Raw genomic sequence first — 23,608 nt, 5'->3', positions numbered from 1 at the left:
TTTGATGGCCTCTCTAACAACGCTGTCCCAGTATCTTGACGTCTGTACCAGAATCCTCGTGCTTTCATACTCCATAGCATGATTTTCCGACAAACAATGTTCAGCGACCGCCGACTTGCTCGGATACATCAGTCGAGTGTGCCTCTGATGTTCACGGCATCGATCCTCAACGGTACGCATCGTCTGGCCAATATACGACTTGCCACATTGACACGGAATCTGGTACATGCCAGCCTTCCTCAAACCGAGGCCATCTTTGGCGCTCCCCACCAGTGCACGAGTTTTATTCGGAGGACAAAACACAGTTTCGACCTGGTGTTTCTTCAAAATGTGGGCGATTTTCCCTGAGAGTGCGCCTGTATATGGAATAAATGCAGTGCCTACCTCCTCCCTCGTGATTTCATCCATCTCCACAGGTTGTGCTGTAGTGGTTGGGCGGAGAGCACGTTGAATCTGCCACTCTGAGTACCCATTTTTTCGAAATACAGTTCTCAGATGTTCCAATTCCTGTAGTAGACACTCTGCGTCAGAGATAGTGCGCATCCTATGTACTAGAGTTTTAAGTACCCCATTCATCTGTGAAGGGTGGTGGCAGCTGTCTGCCTGCAAATACAGATCAGTGTGCATTGTCTTCCGATACACCCCATGACCTAGGGTGCCATCAGCCCTTCTCTTGACCAAGACGTCAAGGAAAGGTAATTTACCCTCCGTTTCCGTCTCCATAGTGAATTTGATGCTGGCGTGTATGGAGTTTAGATGTGTAAGGAAGTCAAGGAGTTTATCCATACCATGTGGCCAGATGACGAACGTGTCGTCCACGTAACGGAAAAAGCAAGTAGGTTTCCATTCGGATGACGACAGGGCTTCCTCCTCAAAGTTCTCCATGTACAAATTCGCTACCACCGGTGAGAGTGGGCTACCCCGACTCCCTCCATTTGTTCATAGTATTCTCCATTAAAAAGAAAATACGTGGAAGTCAAGACATGCCTAAAAAGTTCAGTGGTCTTCTCGTCAAACTTCTGACTAATCAATTCTAGTGACTCTCTCAGGGGTACCCTCATATTCATGGAAACGACGTCAAAACTCACCATGATATCTGACTCATCCAACCCGAAGCTATCAAGGCGTTTAACAAAATCCACGGTAGCCCACTGTACACGCCAACAGCATTGTCTATATCTGAGCCCTTAAGGAATCCAAACAGTGACTTGGACAACATATTATTTGCAGTCAGATGCTTAAGATGATGACTGTACCTTCTCAAATATTTTTGAAAAAGCTGCCAAAAGTGAAACTTGTTGATAGTTTGGTAGTATCTCTTTATCCACCTTCTTGTAAAGAGACTTAACTCAACATATTTTAGCCAGTCTGGAACCGTTCCACTATTAAGAGACTGATTATGCAAAAAACTTAAGAAAGAATTCAGACTGACACTCTTTGATTAACTCCAATGATATGTTGTTATAACCTCTAGAATATTTCGATTTTAAGGATTTTATGATGGATGCTAATTCTTTGGGAGAAATTTGTGCCATTTATATTTTACTGGAGTTATTTGTAGAGACTGGTCTTAGGTTTCCTTTGCACTGTTTACTGAATTTGACAACCCCAAGCTGTCAGTAACAGAAACAAAGAACTTGTTGAAGATATCTGCAACACTACAGTTTTTATTTTGTTGTCTGATGTAATTATCTTTTACTTATAATAAAGCTGCTTAATTTTCTCAGTTACTTGCTTCATTATTTTGCATTGTCTTAGTAATGCATTACAATGCTAACATTGGAGTTGTTTCTCAGTAGCAGACACAGTCGTCGTCAAGTGACTGTAGTAGGATACAAGACAAAATTTCTAATTAGTGTGAAAAATGGCAGCTTGCTCTAAACATAGAAAAATGTAGGTTAATGCAAATGAATAGAAAATACAAATCTCTAATGTTCAGAAACAGTTTTAGTGGTGTGCATGAGCAGGGAAGGACAGTAGTACGGAAGGCACATGATCGACCCTGGTTTATTGGGAGAATTTTAGGAAAGCGTTGCTCATATAATACGGAGACCACATACAGAACACTAGACTAGTGCATCCTAATCTTGAGTACTGCTTGAGTGTTTCAGATGCCCACCATGTCAGACTAAAGGAAGACGTCTAAGCACTTCAGAGGCATGTTGCTAGATTTGTTAGAGGTACATTCAGTCGACATGAGAGTATTACAGAGATGCTTCATGAACCCCTGGAGGGAAAACTACATCCTTTATGTGAAACACTATTGAGAAAAATAAGAGAAGCATCATTTGAAGCAGAATGAGTCTACTGAGACCAGTGTACATTTCGCTACGGACCATGAAAAAAAAGAAAAGAGAAATTAGGACTCATACGGAGGTATATGGACAGCTGTCTCCCCCTCATTTTGTTTGAGGACAGAACAGGAAAGAAAATGGCTAGTAGAACAGGAAAGGAAATGGCTAGTAACGGTACAAAGTACCTTCTGCCATGGAAAACATGGCGGCTTGAGGATTATGTACGAAGATATTTTTATGTTCTAATGCAAGAACAACACTGACCCAAATGTTACCCAATGAAAAGCAAAACTAAATTTTCAATTCTATGTTTTAATTCTGTATTTCTTTTTGCTGCAAACTATTAGTGTATTAGTATTGAATTCAAGAAGAGCAAGGTCAGTGGGTAACACTTACCATCAAACAATGAAAATGAGGTAACTTTTTCTTGCAAAATTAATAATTTCTTTAACATATACACTACCTGAAAACTATATCACCTTAGCAATTACAACCACTTTAAAATAAGACAAAAAGGTAACATATGAAATAGTGATCCAAGGAAAACCCTTAGGTATCAATACAACACAGCCAGTTTACTTGATAGTCAATATTTTGTGTTATTGTCATGTTAGTACAGTGAGAGCTGTGACTCCTGACATGATGGCTACTTCTACGGAATCTGAGTAGCAAGGTTATCAAAAGCTGTTCATACAAATCAGCAAATAAGAAGTATCTCTCTTTTGCTTTTTAAATGTTCTCAATAAAGAAAAATCATTAAGTTGTTATTTTGGAAGTGTATGGAACAAATACAGTTTTCAAATGTGCACACCACAATGAACTTTATCCCCACTGGTACCTTATACATCAACTGATTTTGCTTTTCAGTTCTATCTGGATATGAATTACAAACCCTTGAAATGTTTCTTTTTGTTTTGAATGACTTTTGCAACTGTCATTACAGAAATGTGGTAGAGTGGAACTACAAATGTTTTTCCTTATTCTTTCAGCAACTGTGGCGACTGTCTCAGGATTGAAGTGCTACAAATGCACTATACGTCCACCGAGTCAATACAGCAATGAGACTGAGCGTTTGTGTTCTGGATTTGATGGGTCAGAGAAATATCAGGTTGATTGCCCACACTCAACATTCTGCATGAAGAAGATCTTTGAGCTATCATTACAAAAGGGTCGTAAGTATTTCTGCTTCAGCTAAGTTCCGGAACCTCTAAGTCCCAGCTGAACTGAAACTATGAGATGACATACCATTACCCCCTTCATGCCCCTGAAGAAGAAAAAAAGCACTAAAGCACACCAGTAATAACTTTCAAACTGCATTTTGGCACTGAATATTTTGCCTTCAGTGAGCAGTCTGACTTCTCAATCATTCTTTGTATAATCACAATATTCTGAACCTATTAAAATCACAGCTTTTAGTAATTCCACAACAATTACAAAATATTTGGATCAATGGACCACAACCATCATGTGAACCTAAATGCACACACAAGCATAAGTAAATGTATGCATTTCCGCTTTGCAATTCACAGCTCAAGATATCTAGTATCTATTACAATTGGCTATATTCACCAATCAGTTATTGAAAACATGTGGTACGAAAGCCAATAATCCTATGTGTGCTAATTACATTAACTTAATAATCCCCAACTGTTTATTTGTGTGATACCCACATACATTTATGATTTTTTTTAAATTTCAACCTGTCATTTGCCAATGCAACAACAGGATGTGTGTTACTCTCGTCTTATACTCCTTGGAAAGGTGATTCATGGTATTTAATTTCAGTGACTTACTATGAAAACTGACACAAAACTGAAACTATTACACTGTTTGATATCTATTTTAAGAATCTACCACAAATATTCCATGTTTATAATACATAAACAATGGTCATTTGATCAGGTATGAAGAGTTTTATTTTCTTAATAATTGGAATGGCAGAAACAATTACATTATGTTACAGTTCTGTTTCTAATTTTCTGTCAGTGGAAGAGAAGAACTTTAGCACATGATACCCAACACATTATTTTGACAAGAATCAATCATAACAATGAAAAATTAAGGGGTTTATGTTGCTGGACAAAGTAAAAAGGCTTTCCTTATTCACACTCATTCAGCAGCTTATCTATGCAAAGTGTGGGTCTTAAATGTGTTGTATTTTAAGTGTGACTGTATACTGTAGAATGTAAATAATTATTGGAGTAAAACCAACAAATCACTGAATAGTAGATGTGTTGAGTTGGGAACAGGCACATAAACAAGACAGAAAACTCCCCCCCCCCCCCCCCACCCCCTACATTGTACCAGCTGAATACAATGTGTCTGGAGTGTGTAGTTGTGCAACTTGATTAGGGCGACAGGTTATGTTAGGGGTGGGGCGGGCGATGGGTTATGTTGGGGGGTGTGGCGGGCGAAGGGTTATGTTGGGGGCGGGGCGGGCGACGGGTTATGTCAGATGGAGTGGGTGGCAGAACATTTTCCTACATAAGTGACTTATCATTTGGTGCCGTCCCCCAACTCCCACCACCCTTCTCTCTCATACATTTTCATCCTCATGAGTTTTCACTATCAACTGTGTATACATACCGTCTACAAATGTTGCACTAGGGCATCTCTGTTGCCCCTCTTAGCTTGGTGCCGCAAGTGGCAGCTTGTGTTGCTTTAACCATGAACTGGTTCTGGAGGTGGAGAGCATGAGGCAGGGTTGGGGAAGCGTGGCTGACAGCTGGGAGGCAGGCAACAGTAGCTCACGACAGAAATGTGACATGAGCACCAGCAGTGGTAAGTTTGCACAGCTAATGATGCTGATGAAATGTGGAGTGGACTGGGAGTGGGTGACATGGCAGAAAGCTAGTACAGTTTTCAGTCTTATTAATGTGCCTGTCAATGTCTCAATGTCTCTACTATACTGTGAGTTGTTATCTTTACTCAACTGTATGTACATAACATGCAGTAGTAGTTGATGATGATGATAGAGGAGGGACAAGATAAAACTTGGTGTCAGCATCAAGCCTACACCTCTAAAACACCATGAACATTGTTACTGAAATTAATATATCAAACTTCCTGGCAGATTAAAACTGTGTGCCTGATCGAACTCGATACTGGCAGAAGTAAAGCTGTGAGGACCGGCCGAGAGTCGTGTTTCGGTGGCTCAGATGGTAGAGCACTTGCCCATGAAAGGCAAAGGTCCCGAGTTCGAGTCTCGGTCGGGCACACAGTTTTAATCTGCCAGGAAGTTTCATATCAGCGCACAATCCGCTGCAGAGTGAAAATCTCATTCTGGATTAATATACCAGTCTGATGGAGCACTTAAAGTGTCATATGCCATAACAAAAACACTGTGCCAATTTCTTGGATCAAATTCCCAATCTCTCTGCAAGCTGGAGAGATCAGAAACTAAGCCACTGGTGGTTACTCACGTCATGCAATATCACACAAGTTACATCGTATGATATTGCCCACTTAGGTAGCTTGAAATAGCAATGTGAATATTCACTGTAAAGCATCTAGATGGTTCCTAAATAGCATCCAATGGAAAATTTTGAACCTTTGTATACTTCAAAAGTAACAAGCAAGCAGACACTCTTTAATGGTTTATACAAACTACTTCAAACACTACAGAGTAAACTGTCTTCCATTGTAAGAGCAGTACAACAGCTCTTAACACACAAGTCCTAATTTTATTCAATAACTAATTTGAATATAAAAGCAAAAATGAAGAGAGAAAGAATGTTAAAGACTGGAAGAAGAAAACATGAAAAATTCAGAGAATTGTTTTATATAACGAAAAGTATGACAATTAAATGTGTTAACTATGGTTAAGTTAAATGGCTGACTGGGTTTATTCTGTCTTGGGAAAGAACATTTAATGATCACGAACTGTGTGGATTGCCAAGGAAATATAATTATAATGCCAAGACAGAGCTGGCTAGAAAAACAGTACTAAATCTCCACAATCCTACACACACACACTACAAACTATTGTGTCAATCATAGCATCAAATGTACATTACAAAGATTTTGCTAGTATGGAAGTGTTGACTATACAGGAATACTACGCTCCATTATAGAACAAAGAGAAAAATTGATGGAAATGCACAAAACAACAGATTCACAGAAGTTTTTAGGTGTTGGGCAAAGCTAACAATGTGAATATAAATCACAATCAGTTTAGGAGAAAGTGTGTGTGTGTGTGTGTGTGTGTGTGTGTGTGTGTGTGTGTGTGTGTGTGTGTGAGAGAGAGTGAAAGAGTGAGGGGGGGGGGGGGGGGGGGGGGAGAGAATAGAATAGAATAGAAGTACCTTTCTGACATTCTTCAGTTACTATTATATTTTGTCACTGCAATAATGACAAATAGCTCTTAGTTCTCAACACTTCCTAATTCTGCACTGCTTCACTGTTTTATAACTATCATTCCTCTTAATGCTTCCACTTCTTGGTTCAATTTAATACCTCACAATCATCTCTGTGCCAAAATTTACACGTGTCATTTTTCCAGATACTGTACATGTGGAACTGAAGGACTGTGCTGCTCAACGCTACATATACCAAACTCTGTTGGAAGATCAGTGGGTTACACAAGATGTTGTGATTGATGCAGCCTATGAAGAAGGCTGCCATGATGCCGAAAGTGAGGGTCTTCGAACTGCAGCAACCACCTACTGCTATTGTAGAGGGAATCTTTGCAATTCGGCAAAGCCTACACATGAACCATCACATCACCACACAGATGCTATGGCAGTCATATTTGTTTTCAATGCAATGAAATATATCCGCAGCCTCCGGTAGCAAAGTCTACATATATCAATGAACTAATGTTTTCAGCACTTGGCATGGTATTGGTTCAGCGTGTGAGGATCACTGGATCTACTGTTGTCAGAAGTTCAGTGCTTTTCTAAATAGAAGTAATGGAATGGCATGGCTAAATCATGTTTCACTTAAAGTATTTCCTTTTCTTCATGTCCATAAGATTTTAAGACTTGATAATTAGTAAGAAAAAAAGACACATGAAGTGCCTTTATTATTTAACTGTTGTATTTAAGTTCCACAGTATTTTACAAATCAACAACTTTCATCAGCCGATCATTTACATGCAATTAAAACAAAACACAGCAGAAGTGACTGGCATATGCAAGTATCATTGTGACTGGCATATGCAAGTATCATTGACATCACCATCAGTATTCAAAATTACAACATTCGTAATAGCTTTTTGCCTTGTTGCTAACTGATATTTTATGCAGTTTATAGATAACTGTTACCATAAACCATGCCATCCGAGACCAGCAAACAACCCATGCACATGCCCAAAAAAAATAATTTATTGAAAGACTACAGTATTTAACAAATAAATTTCTATGCATTGGGAAAATACAGCTGTTTAGCACACGTTCCTCTATCATACACCTCGCAATTTGTATCGCAAAAACCATTGAAGTGTTATTATATGGTACACCAAATAAAAGTAGCCATAATGAATATTTTTGTGAAAAACTAGTCACATTAACTATGAAAATGAGGAGCTGCATATCTGTCTCTCTGAATAATGGACTAGATACTGGTAAAAAAAGAACACTGATGGAACTACATCTTTTATTGATGTAAGAAATGATTTTTTAAAAATTGTACAAATATTTATTTTAATAAAGTATGCTTTAATGTTAGCTTCTCTTCTAGTTTTATTTAGGATCTCACAAATCATAAATTACAACTGAATAATATTTTGTTTCTGATAGTAACCTGAGTACATCATCTACGAAAGATTTGAGGGAGAAATGAAGGGATGCAGGCAAACAGGATAAGATCATTACATAGAACTGCGAAACAAATGTGAAGTAAAGAACAGGGGTAGAGGGACGATAGAAGGATAAGAAATTAAATTAGCATCCGTAAGATGGGTGTAAGGATTAGAGAAAGCAGACCGAAGAAAATAAAATATATAAAGATGTAAAAAAATTAAATGATAAATATGAAACGAAGAGGGCAATTATGTGAGGTAGCTCTGAAAATGTCAAAAATCTTCCATACAATGAGAATTCACCTCCCCTACAAAAAAAATCCAATATCCACTCATTCTATATAATATCATAGTGCACTCCTGTCTCCAACCTGTAGTCAGAGAGTAACTGAACTGTATGACACATCCCATATTCCCACTAATGATTTAATATTTTAGTGACATATCTCTAACTCAATCAACGAAATAAGCTGCGAAAGGAGCCCCATCATCTACAAATTCCACTGCCATCCACATACAGTATTTTGAGTGAGCATGTCCACCAACCACTTGCTCCCTCAAACAAGTGCTGTATGGTTAAGTCTCCCCTGACCCGTGGTTCTGGGTGACTTTCCCAAAATCTACCCCTTTTCCTAGACCTCTCCAGTCCTTTTTCTTTGCCCTTCATCCTTCTCCCTTCCCCTTCAGCCCTTCTGCCTGAAGAAGTAGCCACTGGCTCCAAAACCTTGCCAATGGCAATAGTCTTTGTGTGTGTGTGTGTGTGTGTGTGTGTGTGTGTGTGTGTGTGTGTGTGTGTGTTTTCTTCTGCGGCTTGGTGAGTAGATTTTTAATTGATCCAATTAAGTAACTATACCAATTCCGAAACCTTTGAAAGATTCAGTATCTGCCGACTCCTACAAACCCACAGCACTCTCTTCATGCATTGTGAAAAACCTTGGAACAATTAATTAAAAATTGTCTTGAATGGTGGCTTGAAACTAATAATATACTACCAGATTGTTTTCGGAAACATCGCTTTACATTAGATAATCTGACTACTCGCTATGGACATACAAACTGCATTTGAGAAAAGACAGAATGCTACATCGATGTCTGTTGACACTGAAGGGCAAAGAATGATTGGGATAGGATTGCCATAAAATTTTGTTTACATATGAGCAAATTTTTTGTTAGGAAATCCCTCTTTTTACATGTAAAAAATAAAACTGCAGGGCAAAGGTATGCCACTGCCGGCCTTAAAAAGGAATTGATATTATTCCCTACTCTGTTTAATGTTTACAAAGCAGACATGGCAACCATGAAGCCAAAAGCTATTCGAGTATTGCAAATGCTGCTGATATATGCATTTTATACTTCTGATACCAACTTTAAAAAAAAGTAGAATAATGAGTACAGTAACATTTCAGTTACATACCTGTTGGCATCTAAAGGCTTACAGCTCTCAGTCATCAGGGACTAACTCACGTAAGATTAAACAACCAATTTTTCCTGGTGAAGAGTCAAACTAAATTCCTAGGGATGATAATGAATTCACACCTACCACAGTGGGGCACATTGCACACGTCATAGAGAAGATCCAGCATTGTCTCAATGTGATGTGCACAGTTACAAGAATATCAGGGGACCGGGGGGGGGGGGGGGGGGGGGCAGATCATCTATTCTGGAATCCAAAAGTCACAATAAATAAATAAAATACGGGAAAACAGTCCTATGTGGTTCACAAAAGAAAATTGGGTTCCACATGATCTGTTTGATACTTACTCCTTCAATTTTTAACTTTACAGATGCTTCTGAGGAATGCGAGTGCAGTTTTGTTGACAATTTCCTTGCACAACTTCTTTCAATTCTGAATATCAGATTATCTTGATCAAGTGCAATGGAAGCTGCAGGACTGATGTGCATATTCCTCAGTATACTAACAAGGGCTGGTAAATGACTTGTTTCTCAGTGGCTGTTTGAACACATTTTGTTTAAACTGAGTAAACAATCTTCAAAATCTACGAATAAAAAAAAGGTAACTCACTGTACCAGTCTACAAATTTGTTCACAACTTTGCAGTGATCAAGTATCTGTAGGGTGGAAGGAGGTCAGTGACAGCTGGCAACATTATTGTGAGCTATTCAAAGGAAGGAAGATTGGGTTTAAAGTCCTGTGAACATCGAGGTCATTAGATGCGAAACACAAGCTCAGACTGTGTCAAGGATGGTGAAGAAAATCAGCAATGCCTTTTTCAAAGGGAACATCCTGGCATTCACCTGGAGTGATTTAGGGAAATCAAGGAAAACCTAAATCTGGATGGCTGGATGTGGGTTTGAACCATCGTTGTCCTGAATGTGAATCCAGTGTGCTAACCATAGTGCCACCTCGCTCGGCAGATACTGAAAAGAGCTATGTCGCTCAGCTGTGGCAACACTGAATCAGTGCCATAGAGATGCATATTGTAGTTGTTCTGAGCCCACTTATAATAGTCTGAACCATTCTTTCAGCATACTAACAATAGCTTTTGATTTATTGGCCCTTTGTCTAATGTTACTGACAACGATCTTTGCTAGCAGTACATGACAATGGGTTACTGAACAGAAACCCAGATTGTAAGAATAAATAACTAGTAAAATAGCTGCAAAAAGTTTTTTATTTATTTATTTCACCTGTAATCATGTTTCACCAACACCCACAGTGACGACAACTTCTTTTTATATGTTGTCAGTGATAATTTTAAGTGAATATTTTATATATATTGGAAAAAAGGACTGATAGGTCTGCACTCTTCATAGTCCTGCATACTCAGTAGCAGCAGAATTTATGTGAAGTTTGCATGATAGGAGAAGAGGTACTGGTGCAAGTGAAGCTGTGAGGATGGGTCGCGAGTCACTTCTCAACAGCTCACTTGGAGAGCAATTGCTTGTAAAAGGCATGGTTCCAGATTGAGTACTGGCCCAGCACAGTTAATCTGCACAGGGAGTTTCAAACTAATGTACACAGCTCTGCTGCAGACTGAAATTTAATCTGAAGTTCGAAAACATTTGAAAAATACTAAATCTGAGTAATGGCTGCCACTATCATTACTATTAAGAGAGTGTTATTAATCCATAAGATGATTAAGTGTAAGCTACTAGGCTGCAATCTCATTTATTTTTGCAGCTATGCACAGTTCATAACCAGAGTGGAAATAGATACACTTCATATGAAGTCTGGTGCTATGCATGAAAAACCATACATAAAAATGTATTTGAAAAACAAATCTCTCGCTAATTTAATAAATGACTGGCAAAGCTGAATGTTAGTTCTCTCTCTCTCTCTCTCTCTCTCTCTCTCTCTCTCTCTCTCTCTCCACCCCCCCCCCCCCCCCCCCCCCCCCCCCCATCACTCTCCTCCCCTCTCTCACTCCTTCTCCCCCCAAGAATATATAAAAAGTCTTGACCAAACCTTGGTTTTGACATAACCACTTTAAATTCTTCAGTTTTGCAGAGAGAGCTCGTTTGTGAATGAACTATCCCCTGATTTAGTTTCCTGGTGAAGCACCACAGTTCTTGTATTTGATGGAAGTTATAAAATGTTTGAAAATTTTAACTGGGTTAGTTGAGCCTGAATTATAGAAGGGACACAGCTTACATGTGTTATGAAAGATTAATGAGTCATGACACTCAACATCCATAATATTTTAAGATACCCAATGTCTATGGAACATATCTCGACAGAATATCATTTTATTAACAACAATTAAAAACATGCATAAGAAATATTTTTAAAATTACACTTACTTCTGCATTGTTTTCAACAAGATACAGAAAAACCACATCTTCTCTATGAAGTCTAACTGCAGCATGTAATGGGAAGCCTGTTTTTGACTTGAACATACTGTACAGAAGTGGTGCACTCATATGAGCAAAGTCTTCACTTGAGAAGTCATCCTGCAACAAATGAGATACTCAAATTGTATGTTATAATTCATGTCCCATTCATACATGTTACTCATTTCTATAATTTATTGCTTTTGAATACTTGCAAAATACTTCAATAGAGAAAAAAAATGTGATTGTGGCACAGTTAATGTTGCACACACAACTTTCTAGATATGCGAATGTGAGGGCTATGTGAGTAAAAAGGGAGATGATGTTTTTCCCTTTTGTTCTAGCACATATACAGCAGTGAATGATTACTTACATGAGAGACAAGCAATTCTGAAACGAGTGCTATTTGTACACAAGGCTGTAAAAAAAAAAAAAAAAAAAAAAAAAAAAAAAAAAAAAAAAAAGAGAGAGAGAGAGAGAGAGAGAGAGGGAGAGAGAGAGAGAGAGAGAGAGAGAGAGAGAGAGAGAGAGAGAGTACAAAATTATATGAATGTGTGGTATCTGTTCCTTCAGACATGTCTGAAAGAGGACATCACAAGGAATTCACAGCTGTGATACATATTATGTAATTGAAGGTAGGGAGGGAAGATGGAAGGTGCAAAGGAAAGGAAAGGGATTGATGACATCAGCTGCACTGGGACTTCGTGCAGAATCAGTGGCGACCAGTGAAAATGCATGTCAGACCGGGAGCCTAGTCTGGGATCTCTTCCTTACTAGGCAGTTGCATTAACCACTGCACCATCCAGACACAGTGTTTATTGCAAATGTGCTGGCTATCTTGGCATACTCCCCACCCACTTTCAATTCTTTCAGACATGTGAAAAAGAACAGACACCACATGTTGATATAATTGGTTCACCTTGATCAGCAATGAATCCATAACCTTCAATGCAGAGGCACATTTCATTCAACATCCGGCAGGAATCTAAAAATTAGCGAGCATGAAGGACATGGACGGGGACTGCTGATACATGGCACTGGATGGGAATGTAAGTCAGTTGGGAAGCATACCGAGATAGTCCACACATTTGCGATAAACACTGTTAGGATAGTACAGTGGCTAATGCAACTTTTGCTTTTGAATACTTGCAAAATACTTCAATAGAGAAAAAGCAGGAGATCCCGCGTTCAAATCTCGGTGTGGCATGCATTTTCACCTGTCACCAATGATTCTGCACAAAGTTCTGATGCAGCTCATATAATCTGTTCCTTCTCCTTTCTTTTCTTTCTCCCTATTCAAGCTTCAATTACATAAGAGTACAAAATGTTAACGTGGACCTAAGCAAAACAAAATATCTTCACATGGCCCTTTGAAATTTTTCTTGCATCTGCAAATCTTGGCTGTGACAACCTTCATTTTCTTGGTAAAAACAATTTAACCTGACTCATAATTCAATCTAAGTTCAAGCTATTGCCACTGCTGGGAAACTACCACCCAACAATATTGGTCACAATGGAGATGTAATGAATTTTTTCAAACTTAATGCAGTATTCATTTTCTTGCTGGCATGGACATGGATGTGTTTGCACACAAAAAGTGGCAATAATGTTAATCCCTGAATAGGAGCCATGAATTAGTTGAGCATGATGAGAGGTCTCACTTTCATCATTAACGCTGACTGGAATTTGACTTCATAACTATGATCCCCAGGTGCAAACTGGAATCTCAAGCCGCACATTAAAATGATCTACTGAATGAGCAAGTTCTTTTGACTGGGTAGCATAGTTCATGAATGTTAAGTTACAACAGTCACTATATCCTCCTGCACATCAGTTTGAAAATCAGAGCTAGAACACTTCTAATGAAAATAACAAATTACATCCTTCGATGTTAAACTCATGTTAATATATTCCCTCCTCATTGGCAGCAAAATCATTATTTTAAGGTAAAAAAGAATTGTACTGTAGAAGTTACGTCTGTAATGTTACATGATGAGTTTTGGAACACCTTACAAGACTGACATCCACTTTCAGACATTAAATATAACTCAGGAGGAGATTAATTTGAAAGAAAGCTTGGCACAATTGTTCTGTACATTAAAAATTGAGTCTGATTCTTTACAGACTTGCTCTCATATAAGTAATACATGTAAGCTTATAATGTGACAGTTGAATAGGGAATGAGGCACCATTCTTTTTACTTAAATGCAAAAATCTCTTAATAGCATGATCTGCTAAATGAATTTTAAATTTTAGGACTTCGTTTTTGCAGTTATTATCATACTAACTTACCCAATGAGCTGATATGAGTCCTGAGCAGTGTTCTTTCAGTGTATTTGCACCTATTTCATCAGCAGTTGTGTAAAATCTTACACAGTTACGGACATTCACAGATGCCATTAGAGCTTTTTCACACCTGGATACATAAAAATAATATGGGCTGGTCAGCTGTCAAAGCAAGCAGCACTAAAGCATCGCATCTACAAATTTCTGCTAAATACACTCAATACGTGAAATTGGCTCAGAGAAAGCAGCAACATGAACAACAGAAAACGTAAATCGAAGATATGGAGTAACACATTCGTTAGCTGGGATGTTAGGAGAAAGGTAGGGAGAGCGAGAAAACAGCTTTGCCATTTAACGTCACATATACATTGAATGTAGTAGAGTTAAAAGCGCTAAATAATTTGGGCAAGTATAGAGCAATGAATTTCTATTCCTCTTGTTCACAGTGTTGATTTAGAGTGAGTTTATAGATCTATGAAACACACAGTTCTTAACAGCTGGGGAAGAGTTTGAACTCTATTCCTCTGATGCTCCACTGTCTGTATAACAGTAACATATTGCTGAGGTGAAGCTAAAAAATTATGCAAAAGAAGCGAAGAATGCAACAAGGGATGGACACTTTGGTGACAAGAAAAAGCTTTTAAACTTCTATCTTCTTCACCAAAAATTTGATGACTTGATGTCTGTCCTTAGTTTTTGGCAAATAAATTTGCCACAGTACAATGTCAGTCTTGTCTGCAGACTAATTCAAAATTTAAAAAAGTGAATTTTCTTTTTGTGTTATGACTGTTTTCAGACTCTTCACCCATTTTGCCTGTTACTACATGTCTGAAGTTTGTTTTTAGCGCCCTCTGATCACAAATAACAATATTAGTGTCCTATTTGTTTCTAAACTGTGTGTAAGACAGAGCTGCAATAGCTGCAGCATGTTCTAACACCTTCTCAGTAGAAATTAGCCTGGGTGATTTAAAATTTAAGGGGGCTGCTCTCCAATTTTCATAACTTGTTATATACAACCATCAAGCATACGCCAACAGATTCATAATACTTTTTTTTGCTCACAATTTAGCCACAGCTGCAGCAAGAGGGACAGAGGTGCCAGGTTCTTATGTAGTCGGTACATAGAATGGAATTTTTGTAATCCAGAGCTCTACATAACTGCACAGAGTTCTTTCAGATCAAACAAATTTGATAATTTCTTCACGTATGGAACCATTTCAACCACTGTAGGCTGTCAGTTTTGTTCATTTAATGCACCATGCACATAAATTATATTACTGGTCAGTACTGGCCTTAGATCATCAAATGCATGATATTTATGATGTTAGTGTCACATTTAAAAGTTTTCTTTTGTGTTATGTAGGGACAGACACATTTCCACACATACACATGTCGAATGTAACAGACTTGGTCTTGTACACACCTATCAGTTTATATGAACAACTTTAACAACATGTCATGTAGACAAGAACATTAAGAACAGGTAGCTTACAAACCCTTGCACATTCTTTTAACAGCATACTGTTTACTTTTCTGCTATCATGCATACACATAACTGTTACAAATTGTGAGAAACATGCATCAACTTACGGTGCCTGTTCTTCAAGTTTCATGATCTGTTTTACACAGCCATCAAGCATTGAACGGCAATTTCACAATACACTTTTTTGCTGCCAATATGTCAAACATCACTTATAGCACATACATTTAATGTGTACACAGCATTTCAAAGGTGTGATAGTAACTGAATATAATATCTTGTGATTCCTGTGTATCTCTAACATATCTATACTTACGTCATCACTTAATCTTTCAATGAGTTTTTCTGGATCTAAACCGAACACTCTGAATTTTGTCTACCCCTGTGACTATGCGATTGTAGGTATGAGCTCCAGATCTCAAACATGCTATTTTTTTTTGTCTTATCTACTGAGGTAACGAACAATACCGTGGATCCGGGCTCCAAACATTTCTTTTGCACACAAATGAACATTCATATTTTACTTCTTGCAATAATAATTTTAGTTTGGAAAATTACTCATTATGAAACACATTTATTTTTCTGGTAAATGTCTTTAGCTAGTTCAATTTTTACCATAAAGTTAAAATATAACCTGTTCAGCATCTCAATAAAAATTGAACCTTCAAAATTTTAACATGTCACAGTCAAACGTATCACATGAAAAATTTTTAGAGGATTAATCATTAATTGTAACTGTAATAACTTTTCATCCTTGTTATTGTTTCATTGAATAGCATATGCACAATATTGTTCAACTTTTTGTCCCCTATATTTTCATTCTAAGAGGCTCAAAAAGTAAAACAACTTAGTACCACCTTAAACAGCCATATGTCAGCAATTAAAAACGTAATAACAATAAATTTTCCTTTTAAACTTTCAGAATGAAGTCAAAAAACTTTTCATCCAGTAGGGTCAATGACAATGTTATATCATTTCACAGTGAACTACCTTCATCTAAACCTCTTGACGTATATGTTCTGGGAGAGTTATGAGTCAATGCCTGCTGATCCACTGAGTTCTTGCTTAGCACAATAATTTTGTGCTGCTACAAATATGAGGTAACTACTTAATTTTACAAGCAGATTTATATCATTATCCTCAGTACAGCTTTTGATTAGTTGAGAGGATACATGGGACCAAACAGCAAGGTCATGAGTCCCATGACTCCAAAGTTACTCACAGTGAAAGAGGATCAATTAAAAGTTGCCAGATCTAGGCAGGGGAGTCAAATCATAGAATAATAAAGTTAAAAGTAATAGGCATTAAAAGGTGAGAGCAAATCTAAAAATGGAGAAAAGAGCGATCATTCCATGGGGGTGTGGTCATGGGGTCCCAGACTAAAAAGACGTAAAGAGAGGTCCCAACCGCAACCATGTTGCCCCTGCTCCAGGAGTAAAGTAAAACGTTACATCAGGAAATAAAAACCAATTTCACAGAGGAAACTGAGAATCGTCTGCTAATATTAAAATTAAGGAATCTGGAAGACCATACATAGCACAAAGGGCCAAAGGAAGCAGATATTCCACAAATATGTGGGATACTGTCAGTCTGGCTCCACAACCACATTGTGGGGAGGGGGAGTGGGGGGCAGTTGGTTAAGCAGAAGGAAATGATAGGTGAGCCTGGTGTGATTAACATGTAGACAGCATAAAACAGTAGACTCCTTCCAAGAGGAGTGGAAGGAAAGGCACCAAACCACAGTAGACGCCTTGATTCTGCAGCGTTTATTACCGCAAGGAGTATTGCACCCAGTGTCATTCCACTTTTGGGCAGAGAGACAGATTTGATGTAGATCTATATATCTGCAGCTGGAATCATGAAAGGGAATGGGGTGGGGGTTGTAAGTAACCCACATGACTTGGGACCCTGAGAAAGACAACTGAGCAGGCGACAAGGCCACAGGCAGAGAGAAGGCATGGACAGGAGAGACCAAAGGGTGACGAGAGTAGCATTGGTCAATAGGCTGCAGGCTGCTCACTCCATCAGTACAAATTAAAACATGTGAAGGGAGGCCTGAGAAACAAAATGGAGGGCTCTGTGAATGGCTAGAAGCTCTGCTGTGATCACACTACATGATCCTGGCAATAAATGGTGTTCTAAGCCAATAGGAGATGCAAAAACATATCCCACCTTATCTACTGTCTTAGAACCATCAATGTAGAAGATGGTGGCACCCTTGAACTCTGCAAGGATGGCGCACACACAGGACGCCAGAAAACAACAGGGGTGAGAGAGACCTTAGGACCCCCGGAATAGGTCTATCCTAATCAGTGGTCTAGGCACCATCTCAGGGGGTGTGGTAGGAAACACATGTGGCACATTCCAGTGAGTGGAGATGGAGATCTCAACAGGGAGAAGTGAGATGCAGTCCAACCGGCAATCCTACCCATGGACAGTTGCCAGGAGGGAGACATCCCTCGTTTGCAAAGTGGACGGGGTACATGGGATGGTCAGAGAAATGGTGAATGTTGATCGCATAAGAAACCAGGAGTTGGCTCCATTGCATGTACAGAGAGGGAATCCCCGCTTCTGCAAGAAGACTCAACATGACCTGACAATGGTGAACAAGGTCAAGTATTTGCAGAGAGGAAGGAACCGCTGAGTCATAAACCTGACTCATCATAATCTAGTCTGCACAATACCAGAGCACAGTAAACATGGAGATGAGTGGTACAGTCTGCACCCTAAGGTGTGTGCACCAGAAGATGGAGAGCATAAAGCTTCTGCATGCAGGCAGTCTTTAAGTGGTGAATATAGGGCAGCCATGTCAGCTTTTTATCAAAAATCAGGCCCAGGAAACAGGATTGTGCTAAAACATCAAGGAGCTGGTCGCCTAAATAAAGTTCTGGCTCGAGTTGTACTGTGGGTCAAGGGCAAAAACGCATGACCCATGTTTTGGAGAGAGAAAACTGGACGCCATGGGAGGTGGCCCTTGCAGAGACCTATCCCATGGCACCTTGGAGCTGGTGCTCAGCAGATGCTACTGAGCGAGAGCTACACCAAATGCAAAAATCGTCAACATACAATGCTGGGGTAACCACAGGCCCAACAGAGAATACAAGCCCATTGATGGCCAGAGGAAGAGAGGATATTTAACACAGAACCCTGTGGGGTACTCTTCTCCGGAGTCTAAGGGGCACTGAGTGAAGTGTCAACTCGAACCTGGAGGAGCCAGTGAGATAAAAACTCACGGATAAAAACCTGAATGGGGTCATTGAAGCCCAGTCATGGAGGGAAACTAAAGCTTGATGGTGCCAAGCCATGTCATATGCCTTATGTAGGTCGAAGAAGATTGTGAAAAGGTGCCGGCAGTTAGTAAAAGCCTGTCAGATTACTGTTTCCAATCTGAGTAAATGGTCAGTTGGAGATCATCCTTCGCAGAAGCCACCCTGATACAGGGACAAAAGGCCACGAGATTCAAGTACCCAACATAATCTGAAGCTTACCATCCTCTCGAGTAGTTTACAAAGTACATACATCAAGCCAATAGGGCAGTAGCTGTTGAGAAACATTGTGTTCTTCCCAGGCTTAAAGACGGGGATAACTATACTGTCTCGCCATTGCGAAGGGAAAGCACCATTGAGCCAAGTGCAGTTGAAGACCCTGAGTTTTGTTGCCTCTGGGGAACGTCCAAGTATTGGATCACCTGGTTGTGGATGGAATCTGGGCCTGGGGCTGTGTCACATGAAGAGGTAAGAACCTGCAAGAATTCCCATTCAGTGAAGGGTTCATTACAGAGTTCAGCTTAGAGCAGGCTGAAACAAAGGGGGGACTGTTCTACTCAGTGTTTCCACAGGAGAAAGGTAGCAGAGTAGGAAGAGGATGCTGATGCAATCATGAAGTGTGTCGCCAGGTGTTCTGCAAGGACCAATGGATCAGTGCACAGAGCACCCTGGAGATAAATACCCTGGACTAACACATGACTGTCGCTGGCAGCCCAAAAGGCTACAGAGTTTGGACCAAACCTGCGACGAAGAAGCATACATCCCCAGGGAGGAAACATAGCAATCCCAGCATTCCTTTTTATTCTGCTTAAGAAGGTAATGAGTCTTAGCATGGAGACGCTTAAAAGTGAGGAGGCTGGTCTGTGAATGGTGTCATTTAAATCGCTGCAGCATCCATCGGCATTCCTAGACAGCACTGCTACATCCTTGGTCCACCATAGTACCAGTTGATGATGAGGGAGACCTGTGGATTGGGGTACAGCAGTGCCAGCACCATGAAGAATAGTGAGAAAGACGTCTTGCATGACTGCATCAATGTATTTCAAGAGGGAGGTGTCGAAGTGCACAGACGACGTATATAAAGGCCAATTGGCCCTGCAGAATGCCCAATGTGAGGGCCTGTCTGCCTGGTGGCAGTAGGGGATCTACAGAATCAGCATGAAGTGGTCACTGTCACAAACATCATCATGGACGGCCAGTGTAGGAGGGCCATGAGAGTGGGGGAGGTGATTGTGATATCGAGAGCAGTAAAGGTCCCATGAGCAGCAGTAAAGTGGGTAGGGGAACCATCATTGAGGAGAGACAAATCAAAATATGTAATAAGTTGGTCAGTTAGGAGACCCCAACCTGTGGAAGTGGCACTCCCCCACAGTGGATGGAGGGCACTGAAGTCCCCAAAGATGAGGAATGTGGCAGGAGTTGCTGTATTAAGGTAGACAGTTCAACATACGGAAGTGGCCTACCTGGAGGGAGTTAGACATTGCAAATGGCGATTGCACTCTAATCACTAATGCCTCCAGGTTGGTACGAAAGGGATCTAGTCACTATGACATCTGAGTGAACCAAAGTGCAGACCCCACCAGATGCTACCCCAGGGCCGGCACGGTTCCGACAGAATACCCAATAACCACAAAACGTTGGCAAGTGGTCATCACGGAAGTGTATTTCTTGAACAGCAAGACAGAATGCAGAATAAGAGGAAACAAGGTGGTGTACTTCCGATAGATGACTATAATATCTGTTGCAATTACACTGTGCAGTGTGGCAAGAGTCCAGTTAGACATTCATAAGTCAAGAGGAGGTCATGTCACTCGGTCAGTCATCATCAACAACAAGGATGGGGTGACATCCACAAATAAGATGTCAGGCTCAGGTTTTGAAGAGGGAGATGGTACCTCTGGGGACACCGGGGGCCCTGTCTTGGGACTTGTGTTTTCTTCTTCTTCTTCTTCTTCTTCTTCTCTTTTGGAGGTGGAGGAGAACAGGGCACAGAGGATGTACAGATGTCTGCAAGATTTGGAACCAATAGAGAGCAGGCAACCTTTCAGCACGTAGATGGTGGTGCGTCTCGTTGCTGAATTGTGGTAGGAGGCTTCCAGCCTGAGAGACGCTGGGGAGAGGGGTTCTGGAGGGGGGCAGGGGGTGGCATCACTGGCAGGTGCCAAAGAAGGTGGGCACTTCTTTGGCCGGAGAGGGGGAGCAGCTCACAGACGGGAGCCTCAGCATAAGACAGGTGAACCTTGACCTCCTCTGGGAGGGTATCCTCCTTGAAAGCCAGAATGAAGGCACCAGTCTCGGTGCGGTTGTCTTTGCAACTCCTCTGCAGATGTCAAAGAAAATGAACGCCATGGTGCTCCAGATTAGCCTAGAGTTCCTCATCAGTTTGCAGGACGAGGTCCCTGGGACCATATTCAGAGATTGGTGAGAGTAATAGACACTGGAACATTGCCGAGACAATTACAAGCACAAAGACCTGCAGACTGAGTGGCAAAAGAAGCTTTGATCAACAGGGAGCCCAACCACATCTCACCGACAGACTCCACAAAAAACAATGGCTTTGTGGCTGTGAATGTGTCCCCATCCATCCAAGTACAGATGAGGTAGCAGGGAAAGTGTTTCATCCTAAGATGCCTGATCCTCCTCCCATAGTGTAGCCAGGGAAGGGATGGCCATTGGGTCATACAAAGCAGCACCCAATGATCCTTCACCATTCAAAGTGATGGCTGTTTGAGAACAGTCAGATTTTTGCAGCTTGATAGGCTTCATGTGTCAAGCATCTGCCCTGATACCACCCACTCTGTGACCAGGGGCTCCCCCCATGGACGCCAACCAGCCACTGCAAGGGCAGCCTGGCATGGTGGCTGTTTCCGGCAGTTCTTATGCTCCAGGTAGACAGACAACCACTCCTTGGCATACATGGGGAGGGAACAGCTCAAGTATCAGTAGTGTGAATCCTGTGTTGTCGGATGGATACTTGTCACCCCATCACATGGACTGGCTACATGTGCTGGTGACCTAGCAGGGCGTAGGGGGGGGGGGGGAGTAACAGTGGGCAAGGAGGGGTGGGGAAGGAGGGGTGGGGAAGGAGAATCCATACCACAGACGCTAGGTAGAGACTTCTTCCCCCAAATGACTCACACTAAAAACAGAAAATTTAGAAGTGGAGGTTAAACCTCAAGCATGGACCTAAACACCAAAAAGGATGAATGACCAGGCAGAAGGAACAAAATTGCAATCAAGACAGAGAACCAGGTGGATAGCCAGGTTGATATAAATCAGAACACTGAGTTAGGGGAAGGAGGGGGCAACAAGGAAGGAGTGAGGGTAGGGAGGGAGTGCAACGTGAAGGAAATGCAGTCAGGAAAAGAAGAATGGACTGCAGTAGCTCGGGGCCCTGTGTACGCCACACACGAACTCTTGAAAGAACAGTGAGCCCCCTGGGGAGAAACCATGTTGACATACAGTAACATATACCGGTTATAACTAATAGATGAGTGATCAAGATGCAAACAAAGAAAGTGGGGTTATTTGTTAGTTAAAACTTCGAAGAGTACACAACAAATAAATATTTGTATTTATGAGAAGGTGGTGGTGGTGGTTAGTGTTTAACGTCCCGTCGACAACGAGGTCATTAGAGACGGAGCGCAAGCTCGGGTTAGGGAAGGATTGGGAAGGAAATTGGCCGTGCCCTTTCAAAGGAACCATCTCGGCATTCGCCTGAAACGATTTAGGGAAATCACAGAAAACCTAAATCAGGATGGCCGGAGACGGGATTGAACCGTCGTCCTCCCGAATGCGAGTCCAGTGTGCTAACCACTGCGCCACCTCGCTCGGTTATGAGAAGGCTGAATCCATTTATCTAGCAATAATTTATTTCCAAGTAAAATGTTTGATTAACTAATTAATTTATCTAGATAGACATTTATTCAAAAAACTTCCCATCTCTGGAAAGCAGTGGAGTTGTTTGCATTTATCTTAAAACAACCATTCAAATACTACAAAATGTGACTGAAGAATATGTATTATGATGAATACACTGCTGGCCATTAAAACTGCAACAACATAAAGGCAGCATGCAAGAAACATCAAATTAGTATGAAGAGTGTCATATGCTTGGGCATACAAATGATCACATTAAAAAAAATGCAAACACACACACACACACACACACACACACACACACACACACACACACACACACAAAACATGTTCAAGGACTTATAATCATAGTGGCAGTCTGGGAGTTCATTAACATGCTCCTGATTTTTTTGAAGATGTCACTGACATGAAGTGTGTCAAAGGTAGTTACATTTTTCAGGTCCCATTTCATTATTCATTTTAACAATGTTCTCTTTCTTCCCTGAGCAGAGCCTTTACGTTTATCAACAATTCTCACTTTTAATAGGATCAGTTTTAAAATTCATAGTTAACATCCTTTGGGCCTTCAGGGCCTGGATGAGGAGCTCATTTTAAAGCTAAGATCCACAAAGTTTCAGCTTTAAGTGTATCAGGAAAATATGAAATTTACTGAAGCTATGATTCTTAACCGGTCTATAACTAGTAAATAATCATAAACAACATTATAAAACCTAATATACTGTAAATATGGTAACCAAGGTTCATTTATGTACTAAACAAATGATATCAGTCCATTGCATAAAAAAAAGGAAATTTTAACAAATCAATGGAGTATGTAACATTATTTATAACACCTATGCACTGAATCAAAAATTTCTAAAGAGTTTTATCAT

The 23,608-nt window shown here is 40.4% G+C and overlaps 2 protein-coding genes across 2 annotated transcripts in view; one reads left to right on the top strand and one right to left on the bottom strand.

Annotated features, from left to right (window-relative positions):
* LOC124711186 overlaps positions 1-7,960 on the top strand; it is a 149,006-nt gene extending 141,046 nt beyond the window's left edge. Inside the window, exons 2-3 of the mRNA XM_047241115.1 lie at positions 3,284-3,466; positions 6,796-7,960. Coding sequence (XP_047097071.1) covers positions 3,284-3,466; positions 6,796-7,085 — 473 coding nt within the window. The 3' untranslated portion in view covers positions 7,086-7,960. The remainder of the gene's footprint in view (positions 1-3,283; positions 3,467-6,795) is intronic.
* LOC124711185 (rabankyrin-5-like) overlaps positions 1-23,608 on the bottom strand; it is a 431,684-nt gene that overhangs the window by 286,959 nt on the left and 121,117 nt on the right. The window contains exons 5-6 of the mRNA XM_047241114.1: positions 14,118-14,241; positions 11,796-11,945 (exon numbers count right to left, since the gene is read on the bottom strand). Of these exons, the coding sequence (XP_047097070.1) occupies positions 11,796-11,945; positions 14,118-14,241 (274 nt within the window). The remainder of the gene's footprint in view (positions 1-11,795; positions 11,946-14,117; positions 14,242-23,608) is intronic.

This window comes from Schistocerca piceifrons, chromosome 8, assembly GCF_021461385.2.
Source record: "Schistocerca piceifrons isolate TAMUIC-IGC-003096 chromosome 8, iqSchPice1.1, whole genome shotgun sequence".
NCBI classification, from domain to species: domain Eukaryota; kingdom Metazoa; phylum Arthropoda; class Insecta; order Orthoptera; family Acrididae; genus Schistocerca; species Schistocerca piceifrons.
This window is presented reverse-complemented; position numbering and strand designations above follow the sequence as displayed.